The sequence below is a fragment of the Haemaphysalis longicornis genome, unplaced genomic scaffold, assembly GCF_048455015.1.
Source record: "Haemaphysalis longicornis isolate Haplotype H1 unplaced genomic scaffold, Haemaphysalis longicornis Haplotype H1 scaffold_10, whole genome shotgun sequence".
NCBI classification, from domain to species: domain Eukaryota; kingdom Metazoa; phylum Arthropoda; class Arachnida; order Ixodida; family Ixodidae; genus Haemaphysalis; species Haemaphysalis longicornis.
In genome coordinates this window covers 147,510,688-147,538,039 of record NW_027526204.1, presented here as the reverse complement: position 1 = coordinate 147,538,039, position 27,352 = coordinate 147,510,688, and the positions used below count along the sequence as shown (strand labels likewise).

At 48.0% G+C, this 27,352-nt stretch overlaps 1 protein-coding gene across 2 annotated transcripts in view; it reads right to left on the bottom strand.

The window, feature by feature from the left end:
• Pxn (Peroxidasin) overlaps positions 1–27,352 on the bottom strand; it is a 99,350-nt gene that overhangs the window by 58,334 nt on the left and 13,664 nt on the right. For both annotated transcript variants that reach the window (XM_077691185.1, XM_077691186.1), the window contains 7 exons: positions 26,554–26,820; positions 23,922–24,209; positions 23,034–23,267; positions 18,366–18,610; positions 9,988–10,293; positions 8,621–8,880; positions 7,226–7,508 (listed from right to left, as the gene is read on the bottom strand). In XM_077691185.1, the coding sequence (XP_077547311.1) occupies positions 7,226–7,508; positions 8,621–8,880; positions 9,988–10,293; positions 18,366–18,610; positions 23,034–23,267; positions 23,922–24,209; positions 26,554–26,820 (1,883 nt within the window). The remainder of the gene's footprint in view (positions 1–7,225; positions 7,509–8,620; positions 8,881–9,987; positions 10,294–18,365; positions 18,611–23,033; positions 23,268–23,921; positions 24,210–26,553; positions 26,821–27,352) is intronic.

Below are 27,352 nucleotides of genomic sequence, written 5' to 3'. Positions count from 1 at the left end.
GCGATGATGAGAAGAGGTGTATTTAAAGAGACCTTAAGGACAGAATACACCGTGTTTTATCTAAAATGCGTAACTCTTGGTGAGTCACTCAAATCCGTTTCGGCCACGAGTACAGGAGGTAAACCACTTGTAAGTATCAGCGATTTCAACTTCAACTACGTAGTCAAATGTGAAAATGACCACAGCATACTTTTTACAAACATGTTGCAGACAAAAAGGGTGGGCTAAAGCTTCATAGCGCCACAGTAATTTTCTTCAAATTCCTCTCGGGCGAGGCAGAATCAAGCTGAAAGCATGAACGTTCTCTCATCTAGCGTAGCAAGCCAGCCCGACGGCTTGGCTAACATCGCTGGTCTTCATTAAGGTTATTCTCTCGCTCTCTGTTACAGACGAGCGTTTTACCGACTGTACGCTGTTTTCAGGCACACAAAAGCAATATTAAAACAAATAATTCAGATGTCGCGTTACACTTTGTCAGTAGTTATGTTATAAGAGGATGGCCAAAAAGAAGTTAGCGGGTAAGCTTTAAGGCACACTTGAAGCGGTACGACCAAGCGGAGTTATAATAACACCACTACAATCGCACGTCCATGTTTCTTCGCGGAGACTTTCGTCAACGAAGCATGCGTAGCTACCGACACTGCAGAATCACCTTGTGCGAAAAAACACCCGGCTATATATGTGCGAATATGACACGGAAAGTGAAGCGGGATCGGTGTCTGGAGTGTTTAATATGAGGTTAGTTGCGTCAGGTTCATGACCCCACTTATGACACATACGCCCACGGAACATGGGAGTCTGGTAAAGAATGGAATACCTGACTTCTCTATCTGTGTGTAGAACCATACCTGCATACGCACATGCGTCACATGCGCACCCTCAATGGGAATAGTGACTGCAAAGTATTTTTTTTTTGCAACCGGTCATAGAATGGCGTAGCAACGCGTAATTTATTGCAAGAAAATGGATGATTTCATCCAAGAAAATGCACTCCCGCATGATACTCAGGGGTTGGCGCAGTGAAGCTGCACGCCATGTTTTTGCGCTATGTCAGAGCTAAAATATTGTTCAGCCATTTTGTCGTTATTAATCCCGTTGCATTTGCCGAGTGACAATTTATATCGCGCATACAAATCAAATACAAACCCCCCTGCGGACTTGGGAGCATGGAGTCACAAGTGACGCCATGTAGGTTGCGTTTTAAAACGCAATGTTTATAGGCGCTAATCGTCAAAAAAAAAGAAAAAGAAGCCGTACTCCTGACAGCATCGTAAAGCCGTCAGCCAATGATTAAACCCCGCTTCACTGTCCCATCAAATAACAATGATGCGGCGTGCTATGCCCGCATTCATGGTACACAGTCTATCATCTCGATGATATTGAAACGTTTGGCGCGGAACCGACGTAAAAATGCTTGAGCAATCAATCATGCCACGTGCTTGAAGAATGCATGTCGAACGACCCATCGAAAAAGTCTAAGAGGTGAAATCCTTGTTTACATACCTTACGCCAACCTCACGGGAACGTATACAGTCGAGCCCGCTTATAACGAACACAACGGGAAACCTAAATCACTTCTTTATACCCGCTTTTCGCTATATCTGGACAGAAAATCTATGTATACCAATGGTAACGGGAAACGAAGGTTTGTTCGTTATAGCCGCTATTTCGTTAAAACCGGGTTCGCTATAAGTGGGCTATACTGTATTTGATTGTGTAATTCAAGGGTACAAGCGCTTCTCTGAGTAGCCGTTATCGCTCTTTATCACTTAGGGAATATGCGAATCCTTGGCACATTCCACCAGATACGTCAAAGTGAGAAGTTGTCCATCTAGCCTGATGTTCTTGTAAACAAGAAGGGACCATAATAACAATGGAAAGGGAAACAATTAAAGCCGCTCCCCTCGATGTAAAAGCTGTCCTAAGTGCAGAGCAGTGATTCGCCATAATGGGCTGTGGCGCCAGTTTGCGCTCACTTTTACCACCCATCCCGTTTTTCATCGCCCTGTCTCATTCCACTCTATATGAATTCAAGGGAGGTTTGTCCAACGCATTTCAAATTTACCGCCTTCGCAGTGCTCGTGCGCCCCCTGCCTGAAATTGCGCCAGCGGGAGTTGTTGTTTGATTTTTTCCTGCACGTGCCGGCGTTGCACTACCACTTTTTTTTTTTTTGCTTAGTACCGTAAAAACCAATCCAACGAGCGTTCCTAACTAACTGAATGCGGGCGCTGCCGATTAATTACGTATATTTTGCCTCAAATGTACCTGCAGTTTTCTTTGCGCTAAACAACGGGGAAATGTATGACAAGTGACAGTGGTTCACGGATTTCGAACGCTTATGACTATATGAACCGCTTGGCCTTTGTGGGACGCCGCGACGACAGAACGCCGAGTGGTTGTACTTGGGTGCAGCGAGCGAGCGACGACGACACGGCGAGCCCCTAAAGTGCTCTGCACTTAAAAAGGAAAGAAACGTACGGCACGTGTCGACAAGTCTGTCCATTGATGTCCTTGTTCGGCGCAGCACCTGACGGGTCACAAAATTTACTTTTTGTAAGAAAAGCCCGTTTTGTAAGTAGTCCTCGAGGGGCTTCAGTCTCAACCATTTTCTTTTCAGATGATCTAGCGAGCGCAAACAGAGTCCCCTTCAAAGGCACGAGTTCAAAATCTTCAAAGGGATTTTCTGCGCGTCCTTCTCGAAAGCTTTGAAAAGTGCAGAAATAAACTTATGCCGTTTCACAGTGAAACTGCTTGCCTCCAGTTCGTCAGGTTATCTGCAGTGCTGACATCTCACATGCCGTTATGTATCAACAGGACATCACACATCCGCAGGGGTAGATTGAGCAACCCCAAAACTTTGCTGACATTAGGCCTAACGTTACACTGATTTCTCAACGCACATTAATAGGTACCCGCAGCTTGAAGTATCATGAGTTTGATGTTGCTTGTACCAACGTTTGCCCTGGGTTTTCTTGAATTTAGGTCTAACGTTACGCTTTGATGTCTAACCAAATCAACAGGTATACGAACCTTGACGTAGAAGACCCATATCGATACACTCTTCTCTGCGGCATCAAGATATCTTCGCTACCTTCGATGCAACCTCAAGAGCGCATCGTCCGAAGTAAAAAAAACTACCTTATATCACTTTCGTACGCCCGAAACTTGAATATGCGGCATCAATCTGGCAACCATCCCAAGCCAACCTAACAACCAAGTTCCAACCTAGTGTCCATTCAAAACCGTGTCGCTCGCTTCATACCTTCGCAATACTCCATGATAGAACCAGCGTCACTGCGATAAAACACTCTCTCTGAATCTCGCGTAAATCCTGCCGAATTATCACCCGTCTATGCCTTTTCACATCTACTACACTATCATCCCCGCGTTTGGCATCCCTTGCTTCAATACGCGCACAGAACTTCAGCACGCCTTAAAATCACAGCAGACCCGTTGCTCGTATCACCGTAAAGACATCGCCTCATCTGTTCCTCACGCAACAGTCATTTGGAATGCTCTACCGGAGCACTACGCATCATGCACCGACCCAGAAATCTTCCACCCAAAGCGCACCGACAACTTGGCGGAGCAACTTGCTTGTTATCAATAATTTGACTATCTCCTGTTTTTCTGTCAAGAAATATAGATTTTTACGCACCTTAAAATTGTAATTCTATTTTTCGGACAACATTCCCGTTTTTGGTTGTTTTGACTGCCTACATGGATTCGGCTCTGGTTTCTGAATGTTTTCTTTTCCTTTTTTTGTGTGTTATATTGAACAGTGCACTGTACCTCGTCACTTAAGCCCCCTTATGTGACTCCCTCGGGTCTTTAATGTTGAAATAAATGAAGTGAAATGAAAGAAGCCTGGTGTACTTCGCTTATTTACGCGTTCGGGCTACCTGCAGTTAGGTCTAAGGGGGCCGTAGTGCTTACCCACTTAGCCGCAGAATCTATTGTTCAACACTTACATTGTCACTGATTAGTTTATGGAAACAATTTATTACCCCGTGCGATTGAGCATCCTTAGTCCAGAAAGCTTTAGCGGTTGCGGCCTCACTTCTGCGCGGCGCCATGGATAAAGCAAGCTGAATTGGCAAGGTTGTCCATACAGTGTTACATACAGACAGAGGAACACGCACCTGCAGCAGTTTATTGGCCAATGCTAAGCATCAGCTTTGTTTACTTTCGTTGTGTCCAGACGGTCATCCGACGGTACGACAAGCACTCCACAAAAAATGAAAAAAAAAAAACCTTCAGAGGCGTTTTGCAGAGTATACGGCCTGACTATATAGCATGAACTTCACCCTCTCCAACTTAACGTAACAAAACTTAACCTGACGAACAGAAAAAAATAATCAAAAACACCGCAAGTTAACATACACAATCGAAGGTTGAATTGAGGCTGAAGCCAAAAGCGAAAAAAAAAAGTGTTCGCGTATATGCTTACTTCACTGCAAATGTCGCCGAGAGACTTTAGTCATCTGCCACCCCTGCCACGCAACTCCTTATCCGGTTTTCGCTCCCACCCTTTACGTTCTGCAGTAAACGCACTTTTGTTTTTCGTGAGCGGCAAGGGTTAGCAAAAAGAAAAAAAAAGGGAGTGTCACGGATGGCCTCGTGGGCCTCCTGAGCAGCCCTTACAGAAACCGTCTGTCCGGTGGGCCTCCATTCGGGAACCACTGCTCTATTGCCTTCGAACGTCCACTCAGGACTAAATTCAAAAACGTAACGGTGCAAGACTGCGATGCTGGTTCTGTTTGCCATCCTTCATCTCTCTTTAGAAGTTATTGTAATGTTGGTATGAAATAAAAGATGCTGGTTCGTCCGCGCCGTTAGTCTAAAATTCTGTTATTCGATCCATGTCCAACAACGTAGGTAAATGTAATTTATGCAGGTAGTCGAGTTCGCTCGAAAAAGCAAGTTATAAAGTAGAACAGGAAATATCGACTAAGGAAAAAGAAAAAAAATTCCCCCGCATTTCCCCGAGGGGGAGAATGTGAAAGTGCGAATGCACGGTTGTCGGCCCGCTTGCGGCGCTTGCGCTCGGCCCCCGCAGCCCACCGCCTCGCCGCCTTCTCTTCCATCTCTTCCATCGGGTTTGCAGTATCACGTGTACACCACGCAGTTATCAAGCCGCTATAACGCCGCTGAGTCGCCAACGCACGCCGCTGACGACGTAGTTTGAATGCGTTAAAGATATAAGGCGCGTCACTAACACTGATATCAGCGTCGCGTCCGTGGCTTGGTCGGTAGAGCGTCGCGCTGCGGCCGCAAAGTCCTCGGATCGAAACCTGGCGCCGGATGCTGTTTCTTTTTTAAATATAGAGGAGCACTGCGGACGCCGCCGCCGCCGCCGGCGGTGGATGGTTTGGGGTCGCTTATAAAGTGCATTCGCACTTAAAAGCTGTTGGTATAGTGTTTCCGCACCGGTGATCACAAACGGGGTTTTTGATGAGGGGAGGAAAAAGAAAACCTGTTTAGCTAAATTGCATTTCTCGGCACCGTGCGAAGGGAGAATAATAACGTCTGCACCTGACGGGAGCCTTAAAAGGTCCATGAAGATAAAAAAAACGAAGAAAGCTCCCACTAACGCGCAATACTTAAAGGTAGCGAAGCTGTATACGCACCCTTCAGGACCATCACGATGGTTTAAGCCCACGATTGCAGCCGATTTGCTTTTTCGCTGCTGCCGGAACGACCTTTACTCCATAATTGTTGCTATAAGTGTGAGCTACCTTCATTTCTTTTGTAAGTCATAATCATTGGACATCACCTTAAAGGGGCGTATGCTCATGACCGGTCTTTCTTGTTCAGAGCAAGTGTTGCCACGATAACGGCGAACACGAGTTTTTTCTTGTCTAATCTTGGCCATAATTGGCCAAGATTAGCCAATCTTGGCCAACATTAGCCAAGATTGGCCACAAGAACGTGTGGCCATTAACTGGCCACACACTTCGCTACCCTTAGTGGATATATGCTTGGCTTGACAAACGTGCGCAGGGGACGCTGGGTGGTCGTCGCGAGGCACGCACACACGAGCGCTAGGCATTTTCTTTGTTCTGTGAACTGCCGGGCGGTCGCCGCGAAGCCCGCGCTCACGTGCGCGTGCTGGGCAATTTCTGGGTATTTTTAACTGCGGCCACGAGAAATAACGATTTGCTAAAGAGCTTAGCTCTTAAAATTGGTTCGGCGCTTTAAAGAAACAGCTTTGCCTTGATAGCTGTGATTGAAATTCTGTCGCAAATTTAAGGCAAATAATCGACATATAGAATATACATATGAAGTAGTGACGCCTCCCCACACACTTTGCGGTCACGTCTCTCTGATGTCACAGAATCTTCTTCGTGCGATTGGTAGCCGACGACCTAAGCTATCCCCGATAAACATGACTGGGCACTTTGAGGAGGGCCGCCAGTTCCATTGGATCATATCACGTGAAGGCTAACGTGCACATAGCACACTAATAACTATGCTTTTAGTTGTCGCCCCCATTACGTCACTCGTGGCTGTATTACGTCACTTTGATCCGCCGCGGAGGCACAGTGGGTTCTATTCCTGTCCGCGGCGGCCGCTTTTCTGATGTAGGTGAAAAGGAAGAACGCCCGTGTGTACGAGATTTCGGCGCACGTTAAAGATCCCACGGTGGTCAAAATTAATCCGGAGACCTCCACTACGGCGCCCCTCATCGCCTGAGTCGCGTCGGCGCGTTAAACCCTGCAATCAACCAATATTACGGCACTTTATTTCTAAATTCGAAAGTTTTCAATATTTCTTGCGTCCTTTTTTTCCGTTCAAAAACGTATTTCGTTGCTGGAATGGGCTGAGTGAGTCACCAAACGGTATTTAGTTTCTTCAATTTTAACAAAGTTCGGTTTAGTCTTCTTGGGTTTTTTTTTTCATTTGAGAAACATCTTTCGCGGCTGGAACGGGGCTGAGGGAGTGACGAAACCGTATTTAGTTCTTTCAATTTCAGAAGGTTGTATTTAGTCTTCACGGCCTGCTGATCCCAAGGACGCGGGTTCCATCCCGGCCGCTGTGGCCCCTTATCAGATGGAGGCGAAAAGCGAAAACGCTTGGGTGTCGTGTTTCGGCGCACGTTATAGATCCCCAGGTGTTAAAAATTAATCCGGAGCCATCCACTACGGTGCGCATCATAGCGCAGGCATAGCTTGGGCGCTTGCAACCCACAAAAAATCTTCACGGGCTCTTTGATAAGCATACCTCAAACAGGTGGTCGGTGAGCTCGGAGTTGAGGAGCTGGTCCGGCCTCCTCAGCTTTACGGGGGCTGCCATGAGGCCCCTCATGAGGGGGTCGATGCCCCCTTCACGCAGGAGCAGGTGGGGGGCGAAGAAAGCTCTCCTCAGGGGCACGGGGCCCTCGGGCACGGACCGCCAGTCCGAGCCGAGCCTGAGCAGCACTGGGTTGATGAGGAAATGGCCGAATCGCATGGCTGCCGTTGCAAACACGTTGACCACAGAAGGGTTCGTCTCGGGGTTGTAGCCTCTGAAGTGGAGTTGAGTGCCAGGGAGAAATCAAGGGCGAGGAACAACTATGGCATTCAATGATCACTAGAACTCACGAGTTTAATTAGGATTCTGAGCTGAAAAGTAAAGTTCATGCTAGGTGTGTAACCCAGGTAAGTGTCAAACTGGAGACAAACTTTGAAAGTTTGAGAAATCGTTTTCACGGTATTAACACAAGACAAAGTGATTCGTTTTGCAGGTTTGACTAAGGGCGACTGTACGATCAGCATAGACAAGGTAGCGAAAGCGAAAATAGGAAGGTTAAAAATGAAAATTTAAGGTTTGGTTTACTCCGTGCGCTGTGAGGTGCTGTTTACGACGAAGGTACAGCGAGAGAGTTCCTATCAACGCCAACCCACATACGACAGGTATACCACAATCAGTGGAGATGCCCTACAAAAACAACGCCTAGAGACAAGAAGCCAGACAAACGTCAAGGTACGGCTCTGGGCTACTTGGTTCACAAGTGATTAAAGTACAGCGGCGTGAAAGTGTGACAACTGTCAAAGAACACAACACAAGCACTGGCTGTCAACCAAACAGGTATTGTGACAACGAGAAATATGCCTGCAAGAGTGGACATGAAATCCCCCCCTGATGATGGTTGTACCTTGTAAATCCAACTTCTGCTAGACTCGCTTTCTCTTACTCAACCGCTGTTAACCTGTCATCACATCATTTAGTGGCCGCTCTTTCATCGACTGCTGACAACGAGAAACATGCCTGCAAGAGTGGACATGAAATGTAAAAAAGGAGGAAGCGAAAGGTGGATAGTATTAGATACGGAGAGGAAAGGGCAAAAGGCAAGAATGTGATCAAGAAAAAGAGCTTGCCGATATCAGAGTGTTTCGAGATCAGAAGAGCGCGTACACAAAAGCGGAGCACAGAAAGAACAAGCCATAGCCTAGCTGTGGGACTCAGTTATTGATCTTAATTGTGAACGGGATGTTTATTAGATCATTAGTTTGAAATTTTAGTTTTCAGTCTCCCCTACTAGCTGATGGCTAGCCCCTGCAACCTACAAGTCCCTAGTATAGACACATCCACGTGCCTAGTAGACATCCAAGAAATTCGGCAGTTACTGTCGCTCACCTGTAAGGCCCCATGGCGGCCATGCCCAGCGGACCGAGTATCTTGGGCAGCCAGTGCTCGAAGGTGATGTGCTGCATCTCAGCTCCGACGATCTTGCGCGCCTCCTGGTAGAGACGCTCGCCGTCCCAGTGCGGGTTGATCTCGCTGAGTGCCTCGGCGAGCCGGTTGTGCTCGCGGAACCAGAGCGTGTGCATGGACACCAGGCCGAGCTGCTCGTTGGCACGGACGTCGCCCGACAGGAAGCAGTCCACGTCGTTTATCTGCGAGCGAGCACCTTAGCTTTCGAATAATTATGTTGCTTGAGCCTCTTCGTAAATGAAAACTTTCCCATTCGGGGGGTACTTTCGATTGTGGGCGCCGCAAATACTTTGACCACCAAAGTACTTTCTAAAGTGAAATGAGGAAAAGACCATTACGCAGGTGTACTACACCGGCGCCTCGCAATGCAGTTCGACAGGGTCGGGAAGAAAGCGAAAATACATGCGCAAAACAGTGCGCTAGCTTTAACGGCGAGATGTTTCTCTCCTGTCGTGTTCACTGCAACTGCCCTGGCACGAACCCTTTGTTTTGTTCGTACGCCTGCTCTAACCTTGAACGCATATCAGTTTTCTTCGAACGACGGGAGTTTCAAGAGACCATAGAGCTAACCGCACATAATACCACATGATAAGACCTGGTTTCACACCAAAAGCGTGAGTGTTAGAAGTGTTTCCGTGACGTGACGGGGTTTTGAAGACTGCCGGCGCCTCTGTTAGCCGGGCATGGGTCACTCTTTGTTTCCTGTTATCATCAACAAAATTCCCCACTGATGATGGTTGTACCTTGTAAATCCAACTTCTGCTAGACTCGCCGTCTTGTACTCTACAGCCGTTTACCTGTGATCATATCATTTAGTTGTCGCTCTCCCATCGACTGTCGTCCCATCCTTACGAGCTCTAAAATTTCTTTAAGCCATGTGTTGGCTTGGCCTGGCCTCTGGCCTTGTTTACAAAACTGCTGGCTCATGATAATGTTTCATGATCTGGATGCCCCGTGTCAGCCGTTGTGTATTCATTGCACGAATGGCTTGTTCCGACGAATATGTACACCTGTGCTTACCACTGTGGCATTCCATTAATCTAAGCAGAGCACTTCTGTTCGACTGATCCACTCCTTTCTTTATTTCGAGTATGTCTTTTCCGAATGTCTGGCACACTAATGGAAGTTACTCTCTCTTGGTGTGTGGGTATTACAGTAGTCATTATCTTCCCCTTGGTATATCAACAGTTGAAAGTTTTCTTGAACGCGTTCGCTAAAGCCGACAGTGCTTTCCACGCCACTAGGAGACAGAATTTTTCATTCTGTTTGTACTTATGTGTAAGGCCTACCTCGGAATTCCGCTTGCAGTCGTTGGGTTGTCCATCGTTGAATGGCAGCAAGTGCTTCCCCGAGGGCATGCGGGGACCGACCCTCAGAAGGCCCCTGTCGCTGGTCAGGTTGCGAAGGTGCACCGCCTGCTTGGACCGGCTTCCGTACACGTTGGAGGCGTCGATGAACGCCGTCAGCTGATTCGTCTGCTCACGAGGCGCAAGTGCGCCGTAGAACACCGACGTACGGCCGGAACCACAAGCGGTGCTGGACCGCACAAACTCGATGCATCTGTGGCCCCGAACCCGGCGGTCATCCAGCGGCACCTGCGGGCGGTGCAGAAAAGAGGCAACTGTGTCCAAAAGCCTGTTCTCTTCACTCTGCGCGCGGCAAAATGAGTTCCAGCGGAAACGCTTTGTTAAAAGTCGCTCCTTAACCGAGTTCAGAATCTGTTCCGGAGAAATACGGTTTTTAGATGCAAAGCATCTTTTTCTCGGGGCTATGTCCGTTGTCCGTTGTCTGTTGGCGTCCGCACCTCTCATCCTTATCCCGCTCTCCACACTAGCTGTGCGATAATGCCCTTCTCATTCCGTCCTCCTCTCCACGCCAGCTGCGCGATAGCACGCTACTCCCTCCGTCCTCCTCTCCACGCCAGCTGCGCGATAGCGTGCTACTCCCTCCGTCCTCCTCTCCACGCCAGGTGTGCGATAGTGAGCTGCTCCCTTCATCCGCTTCTTCACGCCAGCTGCGCGATAGCGCGCGCATGCGCGCCTCTCCCTCCGTCCTCCTCTCCACGCCAGCGCTATTCGCCGCGAGATCGACATGTAGGTGGCGACAGCGTCGCACTGCTAGTGTGGATGCTCCGCTGAGCGGCCCGTAAGAATGCACACTGTGGGCGCGCTTCGTGCCTTTTTCCCGCCGTATGTGCGCACGAAAGATGCAAACAAGAGTGGTATGCTGTAGTTCGGTTCCTCAACGTTCAATGTATAGCATGGAAGCGGCAGTCAGTTTTCATTACTACGCCAAAAAAAGCGACGGCTCATCGGGAATCTTAGAATGGCCGTAATTGTGACAATGAACTTGTACGCTGCGGCTCGTAGCAAGCTCAATCTTTGCAGACTACAGCTTTGAGCCTTCAATAAAAGCATAAATAGAAACAAATCACGAAGCATCGATCTCTGAAATTCAGTTTACAACGGCAATCTCAATCGCTTTCAGTGGTAGCATGACGCATTCTTGCATTTGCGGGCTGCCCGGAAATGGTAACACTACTTAACTGCCCCGAAATTCTAAGAGCTTACGATATTTTTTGTGCGTTCAAAAGGCAACATAAAATTACTGAATTTTGATCAGCGCAGAAATATAAATGTAACCGCTGTAACGGGTCTTCTAAATGAAATTTTAATGACTCTGAAGGAAGGTTTGATGAATAATGGTTTCGGATCACTTATTTGCGGCTTTCGTCGCAAGTGAACTTGCGAATTGAATTGTCAACGCACGCAGTACAATCGACATCTCATGTTTAGCTAAGTTTTCGCAAAGTGACAAGCAGGTTTACAGTGTGCAAACCAAGCTTCTGGGACCTCACAGTGAGCACAAATTTTCTGTTACGGCGGCTCTGTTGACCATTTCCGTTCCTTTTAAAATCTAACAGGTGCCTGCCACAGCGAGATGTGTTTGCATTCTTGCGTATAAGGTCGCTTACGAACCCTAAAGATGGCAATAAATGAAGTTGTGCTGTTGCAGACGTAGTAAAACATTTCCTTTTTTATTTCTCGTTGCGAATCAGCGCAACGGGTTCCCGGTAACTACTTTGTTTTGTAAACTGAATATCGCCTTTGTCTTGGCATTTAATTCTTGAGGATTGGTTAAAAAATGAAATTCTGTGCATTTAGTTTTTTTTCGGAAAGAGGGGGGAGGAGGGGGTCCTGCCAACGTTGCAAGAGCAGCGAGAAGAGAACGCATGTAACGCGAAAAGCCAAACTATGGTATTACTTACAATCGAAACTACACTAGGCATCGTGTTCTGTAGCGGTGAAAAAGCAGTACGTATTTTAAAATCTGATTAACCCCCCTTTGGTCCGGGATTGTCCAGGAATTGTGGCTCGCCTTTTTTAAAATTGTATTGAAAGCAAGCATTGTGGGAAAAATTAAAAAAAAAACAGCGAGCCATGGCACACACCCCTCACACATGTGGGCAACAACGTGCATTATATTACACGTTTTCTCCTCTTTCTTTAAACTTAGGTCCACCTTAAGAGGTTAAGACGTGACCATATTAGGCATTTGGTTATGCTGAGTGCGACACGTTTCTGGACAAGGTGATTCATGTCGCATTTGAAAATGATATATATGAACATGACACACGAAATGCCACATGACAGACGCAAACTCACAACTGCTTAATTTTACCGAAGAATCCCCCTAAATACTCTTGCGCATCCATAGAAACGTATTTTAAATAATACGTAAAATTAGCAACTCGATACCGTTGAATAAATGTTTATTCCTCCTCTTCAGTATAAACAACGACTGTCCAAAAATGGTATTTATTTTAGAAAAGGTACGGGAAGGACACGATCACACAGGCGCTTGCGGGTGTAAAATACGTGTCCGGTAATGTATGGGCGATAGCGCACGGGTCGTGTGCAGTGTAAATGTTTTTGTTTGTTTCTTCTTTTTATTAGGACACAGCGCAATTTTACAAGGGTGTGGAATTTGCCCGCGTATGCACAGGTCTTGTCGCTCCTTACCCGTTTCGCGTACTAAACTTTTATCCTTTAAATAATCACCACGCCACCTTCAAAAAGCACTCTTCGACGTTCCCGAAACGGCAGACGACTGCACTCAACAATACGAAGAGTGCAATGTGTGGAAGCAATGTGTACAACACGTTTCACACTCAAGCGGTGACCAGGGCGAAGATGTTTCGTGGAATTAAACCAGCGCATTAACCCGCAACGGCCGCTGATTATTGCGTTTCTAGAGGAAATCCGCAAGCAGAGGTAACTATGTCATTGCTTACTGCCAAACGAGCACACATATTGGTTGTTTTGTCGTGTGCAGCACGCGTCTTGCGCCGCACGCAACGTGAAAAAGCAGACGACGCGAGAGCGCCATCCACACTAGGAGCGGTTCGTCCCGCCACGCCGGGGGCCGACTGTGTTCGCGCTCGGGGCGAATATATAACCGCGTGCACGCGCCGCTGCCTCAGTTGCTTCGTCGGATGAGTCTCGCTCCGGCGTCTGATGAGTACCGACAGTCCTACTAGCGGATTGGCTGACACAAGTTCAGCCAGCATCAACCAACCAGTTAACAAAGCCGTTTGTCAGAGGGTAAGGTGATTCGAAGCATCGCGGAGTTTCCAACAAAGTTCACGCGATGTGGGTAACCAGCGCAAGTGAAAATAAAGGGAACTCCGCGATGCTTCGCATCACCTCAGGGTTCCCCTCGGGAAGAGGGTGTAATTTTTTGTGAGCACGGAAACTGTTACCTTGTAGCCCATGTTTTCAGAACTGAGAAAACATGCCTCAAGCCGAACTCGCAACAAACACCAGCGGGAATTTATCGCAAGAAACCAAGGCTTGCTCTCCTTTTGCGAGGTGGTGGCAGCCATCGAAGATTAAAATTGAACCCTGATTTGTTAAACGGGCACCGAAGCAAGTTTGTCTGAATCGTACGTGTTTGTGGTGCAGCATATATGATTTATAAAATGGCTGTTTAGTGGAAGTCTACAGTGTTCGTTCGTCTGTAATCGGCGGCATAAAGAAAACGACGCAAAAATTCACGTCTGTGTCTCTTTGTTCAGATATATCATACTAATAAAGGCACCCTCCGATTCTCTGATTTTGCCCCCCAACACCCTTACCATCACGCAGTGATCACAAATACAAAGTTGGCATTCCTTTTAACCACATGAATCGACATTTGTACTCTTTCGTCACGAAAATTGCGGGCAACGGGAACCACCTTCCCGCTAATATCACTTAGATCACGAGTGCCGACGCCTTCAAAACGGCCATTTCTTCAAAAGGGAACACTGAATTGTAATTTGTTGCAACACAGCTTTTTTAATCTGCTTTTTTATTTGTTAGCCTACTCCTATTTGTAATTGCAAATGCTTTGAGAGTAAATGAATATAATAAATGAAATTACATATAGACATTTTGTTCAGAGACAGGCTGGAAAGGTTTTAGGCGATGGCTATCCGCTAAATTTAACCCCGCGGGTCTACGGGTGTGACGTCATAGCTGACGTCCGCAAATTAGAGGGGAGGAGAGTTCAAAGGAATGGGCACTTTCGGCAGCACTCGTGTGAAAAAATTCACGGAAATCATCCGGGGAAACCCATAACATGGCCTAACTATTCCTCTAATTTAATCTTGTAAAAAGTTTAGGGAAGTTTGGAACTAACTTCGGTCTGTGTTTAAATAGTAGGGGCCCCGAAACGGTTAGAAATAATAGAAAATTTGGTATATACATTGTAAAACGAATAGCATCCTTAAGGAGGATATTTACTGTATATAACAAACCTCCTTACGCCCTAATAAAAACGCAAGAAAATACCCTTTAAAAGGGTATTTTCTTGTGTTTTTGCTGGGCTGTTACGATGTTTTAGTTTGGTACCCTTTAAGAGTGTGTTTTCTTGTGGTTTTGCCCGGGTGGTAGATATAGCGAAAAAAATTTCCCATAAGGGTGGGAATATCAGAGTGCACCATTCGCAACCTAGGCAAAGATTTCAACGTCGACTAATGTAATGATCGGAAATGTCCGAGTTCGATACAAAGGGCATTGGCGGTGTCTTCTCTTTTAGCGAAAACACATCCGAATAGGCTTCAGGCACGAGCAACTACATGGGACGCGTAATAACCACACTTTGGTTACGACATCGCTGCGCCATCGGGCAAGTATATTCAAAACACATTGTATCATACACAAAGGCCTTGGAACAATGTATCGCCAGAATCTCCTTTTGCAAGGCAAATTGTCCCGAATTCATCTGCTCAGGACTGCCAAGGGATGCCGATAGTGATACTCATGGCTTAAGAACCTGCCATTGGGCAACGGCGCCACTCCATTATCTTTGCTTCAATTTGTGAGATTAAGAGAGTTCTATACAGAAGGTAGTACTTATAGAGTGAAAGATAACAACTAAATTGTGTAACATGAAGGGGAAAGTCGGCTCTACGCAGCTCGTGCGATGCACGTTTAAATAATATGCTATCCAAGTTTTGGCGTGTTAATTTATGTAGAAGCAAATCAGCCATACATTCTTCACACGGGATATGCACGGTGAAGCAAGATATCACCGCAGCTTATTACCCCCTTGTTGCCGCAGTACAGGAGCGGCCGTTGATTGATCGGTCGTTAACATCACTATGCCCATGAAATGATTATATAGACATTCCAAAGCACCAAATACATCCAAGGTTATAAATGCCGTGGCTCTGAAAAATACGCTTTTGATAAACTCCCAGCTAGAGTGGGAAGCTCTCAACCTCTAAAATTGGGAACGCGGCCAGAAAGACAACACAGGACGAAGCGCAACTAACAACTGATTAACACACACTGAACACGTATATAAACGCTGCCTCACAGAAAAAACAAAAAATTCTTGAAACACGAGTGATTTCCACCGTGCCTGCATTACGTGCGGGGCAGGCTCAGTTCTTAAGCTAGGAATTATATCTTGTATCGATAAGATGATTAATGTAGTACTGACGTTGTCGACTTCTTTTCTGGACACCATTATATGTTCGCTGTGTGTTAATAGGTCAGTTGTTAGACGCGCTTTGTCTTGTGTTGTTGTCTTTCTGGTCGCGTCCCAACTGTTCAAAGTTTAAGCGCCTTCCACTACAGATATGCAGCAGGGACTATCACCTACTCATACCCTGTTAGCGTTGATAACCTCCCAATAGAGTGTTTTAAAAAGCACTCCGTCTTTTCGGTCCTTTCCATTCGTGGCGTGTTTACCGGGACCAGACTGTGCATGCGTGTGCGGGCACGGCGAGGAGTGCGCGGGCATGGCGACTGCCGGCCCGCGGAACTAATCCACCCTACGAGAACGAATGCGCAAGTGCCCAGTCAGGTCCCAGTAAACACGGTACGAACGGGAAGGACGGAAAAGACGGAGTGCTAAATCTACCTACTGACGTAAAGCTGTTACGTTCCGGAATAACGCTTCCGTAATGACGTCGTGAGCGAAAATCCGTTCATGTCTCGCAAAGCGACAACAGTTTTTGGAGAATTTTTGCTGCCGCGAGAATTCAGATTCGCCTGGAGACTCTATTTTTAACACATGGTTGGGTTGAATTGTGCCGTTTCTTACAACGTTCAGGCTATTTAAAGTTCATTCTTGGCGTACCGACAACGCGTTTCGAACATTTCCTGCGGCTGTGGGACACGCAGGACTCCATTACGAAATCTACGATAAGGCAATTCCCTCGGGTGAAAACATTCGATACGCTCATAGGAATCCATCGCGTTCCCGCGAGAGCCGCAAAAGGGAAGGTTCACGGCAAAGCTATTAGGTAAATTGAATGGACGCACCTCTAAAGTGGCGATCTAAATTTCCACCCGAAGTTTGCCGGAGGGCGGTATTGATCAGCAGGGAAAAAGTGTATACCATATTCCTTTATAAACGCGTTCAGAAACGCGTTCAAAAAATACGCCCTTTTATTCTGTACGTTCTGGGTGGTAGCTCGAAACGAAAAGTTCGTTTCGAACTGCCACCCAGACCTGGGGAGGGAAATATAGGTACAGATAGCTGGAAATGTGTGAATATTGACGAAACTTTGAAGCCCGACAGATGCAAGGGAGTATTTAAAGAAGCAAAAGAAAGTACCCCATTCGTTCCCCCCCCCCTCTTCTGCACTGTTTCAAGCAATAAAACAGTGACGTTGAAAAGTAACGACGCTAACTTCTGTCAGCCTTTTCAGAAGAAAGTGTATTATGCTGGGGTGCATGAACCTCACGGACGCCATATCCGTCACGGAAATGACATCACAAGAGAAAGTTCCATTGACGCGGTGCCGCGAAGATTCAAGCCCACGATGAGCCTGGCCGCAACGGGAGGTGTGAAACGCTCTGCCAACTGAGCCATGAAGTCATGCCCGGATAGCTGTACGAACGCGCCTTATGTCCTTCCCTCTAAGTTCTCCATTCAGATGGTGCTGCCGTCTAGGAGAGGCGAAGCGAAGTAGTGCATCATGACGCTAATGAGCGCCGATAGTTGGCGCCTCGATAGGGCAGCGTATAGCAGCCGAAGCTGCTGTGTTTATCCGTCCGCCGCCTATGTGGAACTATGCTCAGCTTGTGGAACGCCGCCGCCGCGTTCCACAAGTTTCGCAACGCAAGCGTCGGGCGTACACGCCACGAAGCAGGACCAATGTGGTCGCACTTTTGGCGAAGCGACCTGCCAGCAGGACGTTGCTCGCCAAGCACACCTACAAGACTGCTGCCGACCCGCAAGTCATTCTCCTTTCACTGGAGCGGACCGTGACTTCAAACGATTCGCTGACAACCCATTCGGTTTTGTTCTCACGGTTTGAGAGTGCCTGGGGATTCAATAGGGTTTACGCAATTCTCCGGTGCGTGTAGTTCAGTGTCTAATTTTGATGCGTCTGACGGTGCCATACCGACGAAGTAGAAAGAGCGATGTGCAAGTTCATATCTATGCAAAATAAACATTCGAATGCTCCCGCGAAGGCACATTTTACTTTCGTGCTTTACCGTTTCCTATGAAAGAAGGATCAACCACATTTTGTATGTCTGTCCCAGTGTCACTAGATAAAGTTTAGTGTATTGGCACTCTTTTCTCAAATTGTTCTGTGCCGCCACCACCATCATTTCCAGTTCGCCCTGCGACGGTTCATGGGTGCCGTCATTTTGTTGTTTATGCGTGTTAGTCGGTCAACTCTGGTAGGCTTAGCTCGTTCTCCCTGTTCTGCAGCTGCGGGCGACTGACGTCGTTCCGAACGCGAAACGAAAATAACGCATGTAGCAGCGTTTCAGCAGGAGAGGTGTTTCCGAAGATGGCGTTTTGCTGCATCTTCTGTTGTGTTGTTAACAACCGACTCGGTCGAAGTAATGGCAAGGCGGTATACATGGATGCTCTAATCTCGCAACACAGATACAGATCAAAATGGCCACTGTTGCTGGCTTGTGAGCTTCAGTAGCGGTACTCTAATGCCTTATCAACTGACAACAGTTTGTCCCTAGAAGCGTAACATATTTTTGTCACTATTTCGAGCCTTTATCTTCAAGGTCTGCACCTCAAACAAGACTGGACGTCAACAAACGGGCCGACTATTCCACATATGCACAAGTAAAGAACAAATAAGAAGTTTCAGGATATTCTATATCGGCACTATGAACACGGATGTCAAATATATGCTTGCCTCGATAGGGAAGCAGGGCATCACGTTGTCGCATGAATCTGCGCAGTCCACGGTGTCTATGAACCTCTCGTGACTGATTGCAGGCATGGAGAAGTCCATGTCGTGGTCCAAGAACTGTCCCCACTGCATTAGCATGTGCGAATGCTCTGTATCGCCTTCCACAGTCTCGGTTGACACCAAGCCAGTCGACACGGCACGGGCCAGGGGCAAGCGGTGGCCGTTCACTGGTTTCTCGGCCGTCCACCCTGCATGGAATAATTAATGGGTAGTAGAAAAGAAGCGGGACTATTTAACCGCGGTCGTATGCCTTGCATGAGGCACTGACCCACCAGATTGGAATTTAAAGTGCCACGCTTATAATGCTTCGTAATAGAAAATCTTGACAAGACATGTTGTGATATTTCTTTGTAGCTATACAGCCTGCCTACCAGTCACACACACTGACCCTCTCCCCCGCTAAAAAGCGCATGTTGCGTACAAAAACTCGTTTCACGCGCACACAATATAAAAATAAAGGCGCCGTAGTTAGAGAAACATTTGTTTTAGCGCTAGAAAGTAGCAGAAAAAAATGCGGGCCAATCCGCCCTGTGCAGGTGGTTGGAAAGCGAAGCTGTAACCGACCCCAACAACGATTACACATGGGACGTCACTTAAATTCACACACGTGTCTATACAAAGAGTGCAAGCAGAGACAAGTGAAATGCACTTAAACACACTTTCTATTAGTTCAAAGAGATATTCTTTGCTAAGGTCAAATCAGTGCATGACCCACGAATGGTGGTTTGGTGAAGCGCATGAGTGATAAATTTAAAGGAAGCTCAAACCCGGCCTTATACCCTTGTTACACGGGCGCAGTTAACCACGGTTAAGCGAACCGCGGTTAGACAAAACCGCAGTTTTCTGCGTTACACGGCAGACGAAACTGCGGTTACCCCGCTAACCATAGTTAACACAAACTGAGCTTGGCCACCTCAGTTCAGTCACGCTAACCGCAGTTGCCGAAGCCGCAGTGCTCAAAATCGCGCAAGTCAGTTCGCACGCAAGTGGCGGCGCATCAGCGGAGGCGGGGAAAAATCACCTGGCGTTCGGAGGAGACGAAGGTTCTCAAATAGCGGGCGCCCCAAAGCTGCGCCCAAGAGGCGCTGGGGTTCTTTGCGTCGCTCTCGCAAGCAGCGCGACTGCTCGTCAGCAGCGGCTCGTTTCCCGATCCACCCGATCAACTACGACAAAAGCCGTGCTAAATTTGTAAATTCCGCGTGTCGTCCGCTAACGAAAAAAGGATAAACCAGGCAATCGTGAAGCGTTTTCAGCACTCGGAAACGATCGGCGCGCACGTCGGCCGTGCCTGCGAAAACGCCAGCGCGCCTGCCCGCACGGAACTGCAAGCGGCTCGAACCGGCCCAGACCATGGCAGCAACAGCTTATCGCCGCTCTTCGAAATCAATCTGATCGCGGAGAAGAACTTCCACATGCGAGAAAGTGTAAGTTAGTGCAGTGAAAAAGTCTGCTATGGATTATAATTCGCAGTTGTAGAGATAGCGGCGGTCAAATATCCACCGCGATGCTAAGCCTAAAGTTCCCAACACCGAGCAGATCTGAGCAAACCAAGCCGGTTGCGAGCTGTTCGGGAATCCCTCTCCTCGCCGCGCACTACTGCTTTAAACATATTTCCTTTTGTCTACACTGTTTATCTTTTGTTTTTTATCGTGAAGTTGAAAGTGTTGTCATTTATTTTTGTTACGCTCACAACCAACTGACCGCGGTCACCACACTTAGAATTTCGCGTGTAACAGCGAAAACCGCAGTTTGTGATAACCGCGGTTAAAGTTAAGTAGCCACGGTTAAGCTTAACTGCGCTTACTTCCTCCGTGTAACTAAGGTATTAGACGGTCTCACTTGTCCCCCGTCTCTGCCGCCACCGACGGAGGCAGCGAGATCGGCGAGAGACGGAGGAGAAGTGAGATGCCATGCGTTTATGTGAACTTCCTTCAATTTCTACTAGCTCCTAGCGCATGCGCAATGTGCGGACACGGCCGCTGCACGCGCCGTGGGCGGAGCGCACAGCGGCGCGAGAGGTCGCGTGACGCTATCACGTGTCATTAAGCGAGAACGCAGGGGGTAAACCCGCAGATGTGCTCGCTGGGTGCGCCGTCTGCCTCCCCCGTCTCTGCGTGGGCTTGTAGCTCAATCGGTAAAACAACGGGCTCTAACTTCGTTTCTCTATTCGTTCCAGGTTCGATTGATGGCGGTGCCAGTAACCTCTTTTATTTGTTCGCTGGAGTCTTCTGTCGACACCAATGGTCGGGACAGAACCCTTGGGGAGCAGAGGTAAAATCTTCGCTTTAAAAATTCAGCGAAGCTTACACTCAGGGAAGCTGTTGTACGTGAGCATTGCCGGACACATAGCGAAGTATCAGTATCATTGTTTAGTTGCATAGTTTCTGTGCTAGTAAGCGTCGTCATATGCATTTAAGAAGTCGTCGTCTTCACAGCGCGTGGTGGGTGCAAAGTCATTCTCAGCAGTGTAGACTTCCATCTACTCTTCATCGTCTGCTAGACGCAGCGGTGGCGGGATCTGCAAGTCGTCTCCAGAAGGATTGGCACACTCGTAGCCATGCCTCCAATTATTTATAATGGCTTCAAGAGAATGAGGTGGCCGCGGTGACGTCTCCCAAGCAGTGTGTCTTTTAGACGCTGCCGCGCACTACGGCTCTTCTACGCTATACCGAGCGTATGCGCACGACAACGTGAGGACGAACGAACAAGGGGCGTAGCTATGACCTGCCTTTCTCGTTTCGAACAAGCAGTGCCACGATACCGTGGAAGGCTGGAGATTTTTTTCCACTAGAGTTGCTGCGTTAGCCGGGGTCCCGGCGGTCGCCGCAAGCACGGTGTAAGAATATTCTTGCACCGTGACCGCAAGGCACGGGCTCATGAGCGCTCGGCATTTTCTCGCTGCTCGGGGTTTTTGCCAGTCGTTTTGCTAAAGCCACTGCGCGTGCCGGGGACGCTCGGCGGTGGGCGGTCTGCGGTGGACGCTCGGAATTTATTTGTTATATTTTTTAGCACACCGAACTTACGGCCAGTAACAATCGCTCCGCTGTTACGAAAACAAGCGTCAATTCAGCTCTATAAAAGCCGTCAAAACAAACAAACAAAAAAACTAAACCCAGTTTGTGGGTATCCTCGCGTCCGAGCCATTGCGTGACCGCTCGTTTGGTTCCGTCAGCGCGGCACTTTCCCCCGTCTCTTCCCAAAGGGCCAGCTCGCCCCTGCGCCACTGCACTGCGCCGAGCCAAAGCTTCACACTCTTGACGAGGTGGAGGCGCCGGCGGCCGTTGCGACTGTCAGCTCGACGGCCGCTCTGCACTGGTTCTTGGTTAACCTCACCTCATCGGCGGGTTTGAACGGCGCCCGAACTCCCCCTCGGCGGGACGCAAGACGCGCGCCTTTCGCGGGGCAGGACGTCTAAGGCGCGTAAAGATTTTCCTCACCACCCGGTCGCAGCTCTTTTGCACCGGTTCTAAGCCGGCAAGCCCTTCCGGCTGCCGGCCCATGCGTTAGGTTGACCCTTAGTCTCTTCGCTTACATATGAGCCGTACCTGATACTCGACAATCACGCCGTGCGGTACGTGACTGGGAATGGACTGACAGTGTCTTTTTCTTGCGAGCCCATCGGTCAGCGCCCCAGATTTTGGCCTTACTGCTGAGTCCAGTGGTTCAGCGCGCTGATGACGCGCACACGTGCGCGTGGCGCCAGATCACCCATCGCCCCTTTTCCACCTACGGGGATGTGTGAAATGTAACCGAAGTGGTTGGCGCAAATAAAGGAGTTCTTCCCCGTCCTTTGTCGCCCCTACTCCACCTCCTGCCCAAGAGAGGCGGTGTTGAGTTGGCGTGGCGGCGTTTCAGTCTCACGAGCGAGCTCAAAAAGCTCCAACACACGGTGGTTCCTTGCAGTGTGCATTAGTGCATGCCTTGTGCAATGCTAGGGTTGTGCATATTGTGAGGTAGAAAGACCACAAGATTCCTCCAGAGTTAAATCTGCAAGAACAGCGGAGCTCTAGTTCTCCTGTGTCGGCTGTAACGTTGACGGGCGCCTGCCCGAGAACAGCAGCGCCGTCGCAGCGTAAATTCTATGGTTGGCACACAGGAATCGGCCGCTAAACGTCAGCGTCTGGAGGCTCTCTCCTGGAGGGAGGGAAAGGAACCCGTCCCTGCGAAGCCCCAACTCCCTCTGATGGCGGGTCTGGGAACCGGTTTCTGTGAGGCCACCAGCGCGTGTGAGAACCTGCTCACACTTCTGCGTCAACGGATGTACGAAAAGTCTCTACGCTGTTAAAACATGTGTATATTCAAAATAAATGCGTGTGCGTGTATGCATGTGTCTGTCTTGAGGATGATCGCCGCCAACACTCGAGAAATAAATTTTTCTCATACCTTTTACATAAATTTTGTGTCCCGGCTGGTCATCGACATTTACAGAGTGGAATAGATCGGGAATTTTATTGCTACACTCACTCCCAGAACCATCATTGCCAGAACTGCCAAACAGGCAGTGCCAACATTAACGGTGCAAGTTATCGGCTTAAAGCATGCATTGCTGGATATGAACTAGAGAGCGGCCAGAGTGGGGTTGCGCTACAAATCCAGGCGTTGCGGGCTCACCCACGGGCGTGTTGAAGCCGTTCTCGTACTCCGCGGGGAGCAGCCTCTCGAAGGGTGTCAACGAGGCTCCCCACATGGGGTGCTGAAGATTGTTGCAGGTGCCGTCGTAGGTGCGGAAGCGGCTGTGGAAGCACTCGTCCGAGCAGTCCGGCACCTGCCGGTGCTGCAAGCAGCCCGACTTCTCCGACAGCAGGTCCAGGTATCCGGGAGAGAGCAGGTTGTCCACAGACGTATCTGGGCAGAGCATGAAGCGACGAGAATACCTTGATATAACACCCGCAATAGTACGGGCCGGTCAACAGTGGTGTGATTTCCCTCCCTTATTTAGAATAACTTTTACAGAGCCCGTTGCACTCCCAATAAGGGACTGAAAGCACCCTGAGGACGCCTTTTAGTTCAAGCACCTTGAAAATAAGGAAATCAAGGCCTGCTCCTTGCTTACAAGGCGGAGTTTCTGCTAGTCAGATATAATGCCCTAAAAAGTACCAGTGAATGAATACTTCAAAAAATGTTACTTGTACTTGTTCTCCTGTGCATTGTGAATTTCTTAATTTTGTAATTTATGTCTCAGTACGTATGTGTTTCCAACTTCGGACAGGTACACTCGTACCTGGGTAGAAATTGTCACCTTCGCGAATTGCAGTAAACTTGTCGAAAGTAGGTAAGGTTGCAGAACCATCGATATTTATTTTACCCAAAGTACCGATGCTGTCAAGCTGTTTAGGTATTCGTGAAGTAATGTAAGCTCGCGCGGGCGATAATTCAACCAATCTTACATGCCAGAGTGCGCGAGTTACAGATTCTCAACCGGCCTACAATGCAGCAATAACCTTACGGTTCCGAGTTAACTGCGAGCCTTGGCGTAGACGGGTCTTTCGATTGCCGCACCTGAAATGTTAAAGCGCATGCCAGCGGCGACTTGCTCCTGGATGATGTTCAGCGCTCTTTCGAAAACCTCGGCCGCCCTGGCTGCTCGTTGCGCCTCTGAATCCGGGTAACGGAAGATGCGAAGCAGGTGGGCGTGTCTGTGGCGGCCTCCGACGGTGCTTCTCCTGTTGTTGAGCAGGTCATCCAGCGTGCTGTTCACCGCCCTGTCCACGGACTGTTCGGCCTCGTGCAGTGCCGACAGGACGTAGCGGTCGCCCGGGTGAGCGTCGGAGTCCTCGTGGCCATCGTCTGCAACGAGGTGTAACTTAATTAATTTTGTTTTTACGTAATATTTAAAATTATTAATTTATTATTAATGTCCTGACGAGACGACATCAGGACATAGCGACCTTTCTTGTGGGTTGGAAATGTCAAATCACTATACCGATCTGACACCACAAGATCTAACTAGGGCAAAACCAATGACTCGATGGAGGAATTACCTAAGAATATTTTTGCGCGAAGATTGGGCTCGACAAACTCTGCACAAAAGTGGCTGGAAATCATTGAGAGAAACCGTCATCCTACAGTGGACGTAAACACGTTCACTGTGTTGGAAAAAGCGCTGAAACAACAGTGGCGAGGAAAGAAGCAAGCTACACGGCACTAGCTCGCGACTACTAGTTTATTGCAAAAACACACAAATATATAACGTCCAAACAGAGTGAACATGATGGTGATAATAACACGGGTTGCAAGATTGCACCAATATTAAAAGTTAAGTTGGGCAGTGAATGGTAGCACAGCATACAAAACAGCCTTAGACATTTAGCACAACATAGTAGCACATAGCACAACATAGCAACAACATAGCCCAACATAGACATTTAGCACAACATAACCTTAGCACAACATAGTAAAATTGAAGATGGTTGTTATATAGAAGACGGTACACTAAAAAAAGGAGCACCGCAAACGAACTAAACACAAAGAAGGAAATACGAAGCGACACATCGCCGTGTCTGTTCGTATTCTCTTTCTTGTGTTTTGCTGCATTGCACTATTTATTCTCTTACAACGTACCAAGCAGGGGAACCAATAAAAAAGCTGGTAGAGATTTAAAGGGGTTAAAAAGTTCCTCACAGCCACAATGCCAGCTGAGATTATTCTAATTAGGCATATCCGCATCCCTAACGCTCAAAAATACATTTTCTTATTTCCACTCTAAGCTTTGAAAATGCCCATTTGAAATGGAGGAGGACGTATTAGAAGGCCGGGACGTGTTGAAGTGCGAGGATAACCACGCCTTCCTGTATATCTCATTTTCTCGTTCGAACGAGAAGCAGCCGCTTTATAGTGCAGGGCATTAATGCATTTTTGTGAGACATTAAAGTGTGCTACTCTAAATCTCGTCGGGGGCTTGATAGACATCAATGGATACCTGCCACACTTTATAGAATTCAAGCTCAGGGCACATAAATAAGTAAAACTTGTGAGTCTGTATAAATTTCATCTTTCATAGAATTAGAAAATGAATATCTCCATACGTCGACGGTAACATGTAGGTCGTTAACATTGTTAAGCCAAACGGGGCCAAAACTCTTTGATGTTGCGGTAACGTTGAATGTGTCATAAGCCGGTTTGAATAAAAACTCACATCAAGGGCACAAAATAGTGGGCGGACGCGGGGTTCACAATGAATCTGTCAATGATGGGAGTTCTTAAGATAGCGTAGAGCGTAGGCCGTCTTTAAAGAAACCGCTTTGCATGCTCTTTGAATGGAGCACGAAATCGTGTCATCGGGGAGCCGCATAGTTAGAATCTTATTCTTTACCGGGTCGCATCTTGTATTCGTACACGTACGAAGACACGAAAAGAACAAGCGTACGTACGTGTTCGTCCAATTTTAGTGCTAAAACCATGTCGCACAGTTCACACCAACTTTCCAGCAGCAAGTACCTCTTAAGTACGCGCTATTCAAAGGGAAAGTCAAGCGAGTCTTCAACAAAAAACGGCGGTCAGTTGGAGATAGCGTAACGGATCGTTGTCGCAATTTTTAGCACACGTTCGCAATGCAAGAAAAGAGCATCTCATGGGTGTAATGCAGCACGAAAATTGTTTTCGTTGCTTTTTATTACTGTGTTATAACTTAGCCTTGTTACGAGATATACGGAACTGCTTACAAGCACTCAGAGCTGTGCGTACGATCTTTTACCGCTCTCGCTGAAATATAAATCTGTGGTTGGCGCTTGATTTTAACGGACGCAGTACTGCGCATATTTGTGAAGCCTTTCTTTTGTATAATTCCTGTATAAAACATTTCTCTACTATTAGTATCTTGGTGCACGTTTTTTATGTCAGCGACAATCAATTTCTTTTAGTGGCTGCTTGTGAACAAACATTCAGCGTTGCATTCGCACCCGGCAGGTGCGCTCTATCCCGACCGCGTGCAACTTGTAGACGTGTGGCCACCAAATGGTCCTGCACATGCGCTCTGGCGCATATCATCCACCGGGAGCCATACCGATACCATTTTTTTTCTGTTTGGATACAATTAAAAAGGCTGAGAAGTGAGAACGTTGACGTCGAATGTTCGCATCGCCTATGAAGTGTAAAGTTTGGGTACACATGAAGAAGAAAACGTAACGGATACCTCTGACGAGGATGTAGAAAGGCGCTATAGCTACTCCAATCTCATTCTCGGCCACGCACTCGTAGCGGCCTTCGTCCTGTGGTTCCAGGCGTACAATGCGCAGCCCATCGGGACCTGCACTGATCCGTCCTCCGAGGCCAAGTTGCCGGCCGCCCTTTCGCCACACGATGGTTGGAGCCGGGTGGCCCTCGGCCATGCACAGCACCTCCACGCTGGCACCGCGGTCCGCCTCGGTGTTGGCTGGAGGGCTCACGAAGTGGGGAGGCGCTGCTTGTCCAGTGTGCGGAGAAAAGAAGAGAGTGATAACCCAAAACACTCGTCGTGAGCTTAGTTAAGAGGTGCAGCACGCGAAGTTTCTCTATTTTTTTCGCTGTGTGGACAACGGTTATTCCCTGCACCGGAATTCCGTAGACGCATTTTGCTTGCTGACTAAAATGCAGGTAGCCGGAATTCTGTTTTATTTGTACGTTTATTACCATTTATGTTTTATCTAGCAAACATGGTTGACTTCATTCTTCGTGCAAATTTAATTTCTAGCAGCTCCTAGAAGACTGATTCCTACTGCGGCGGTTCTCCCTGGGCACACGACGCTAGTATTTTTGCTGGCATAGTTCGTGTAGGCGCTGGCAAGACATTTGCGCTTATGGCCACGGCACGCCTCCACATTACGAAGATAACCCGAAAAAAGTTGCCCTGCTTAAACAGACGTTTAAAAAATAGTTTGATTCAAGGATATCTCAGGAATCGAATCAAATCATGGTGAGGATAGCCTAGGCAACCAACGTACTGGGCTCTTCAT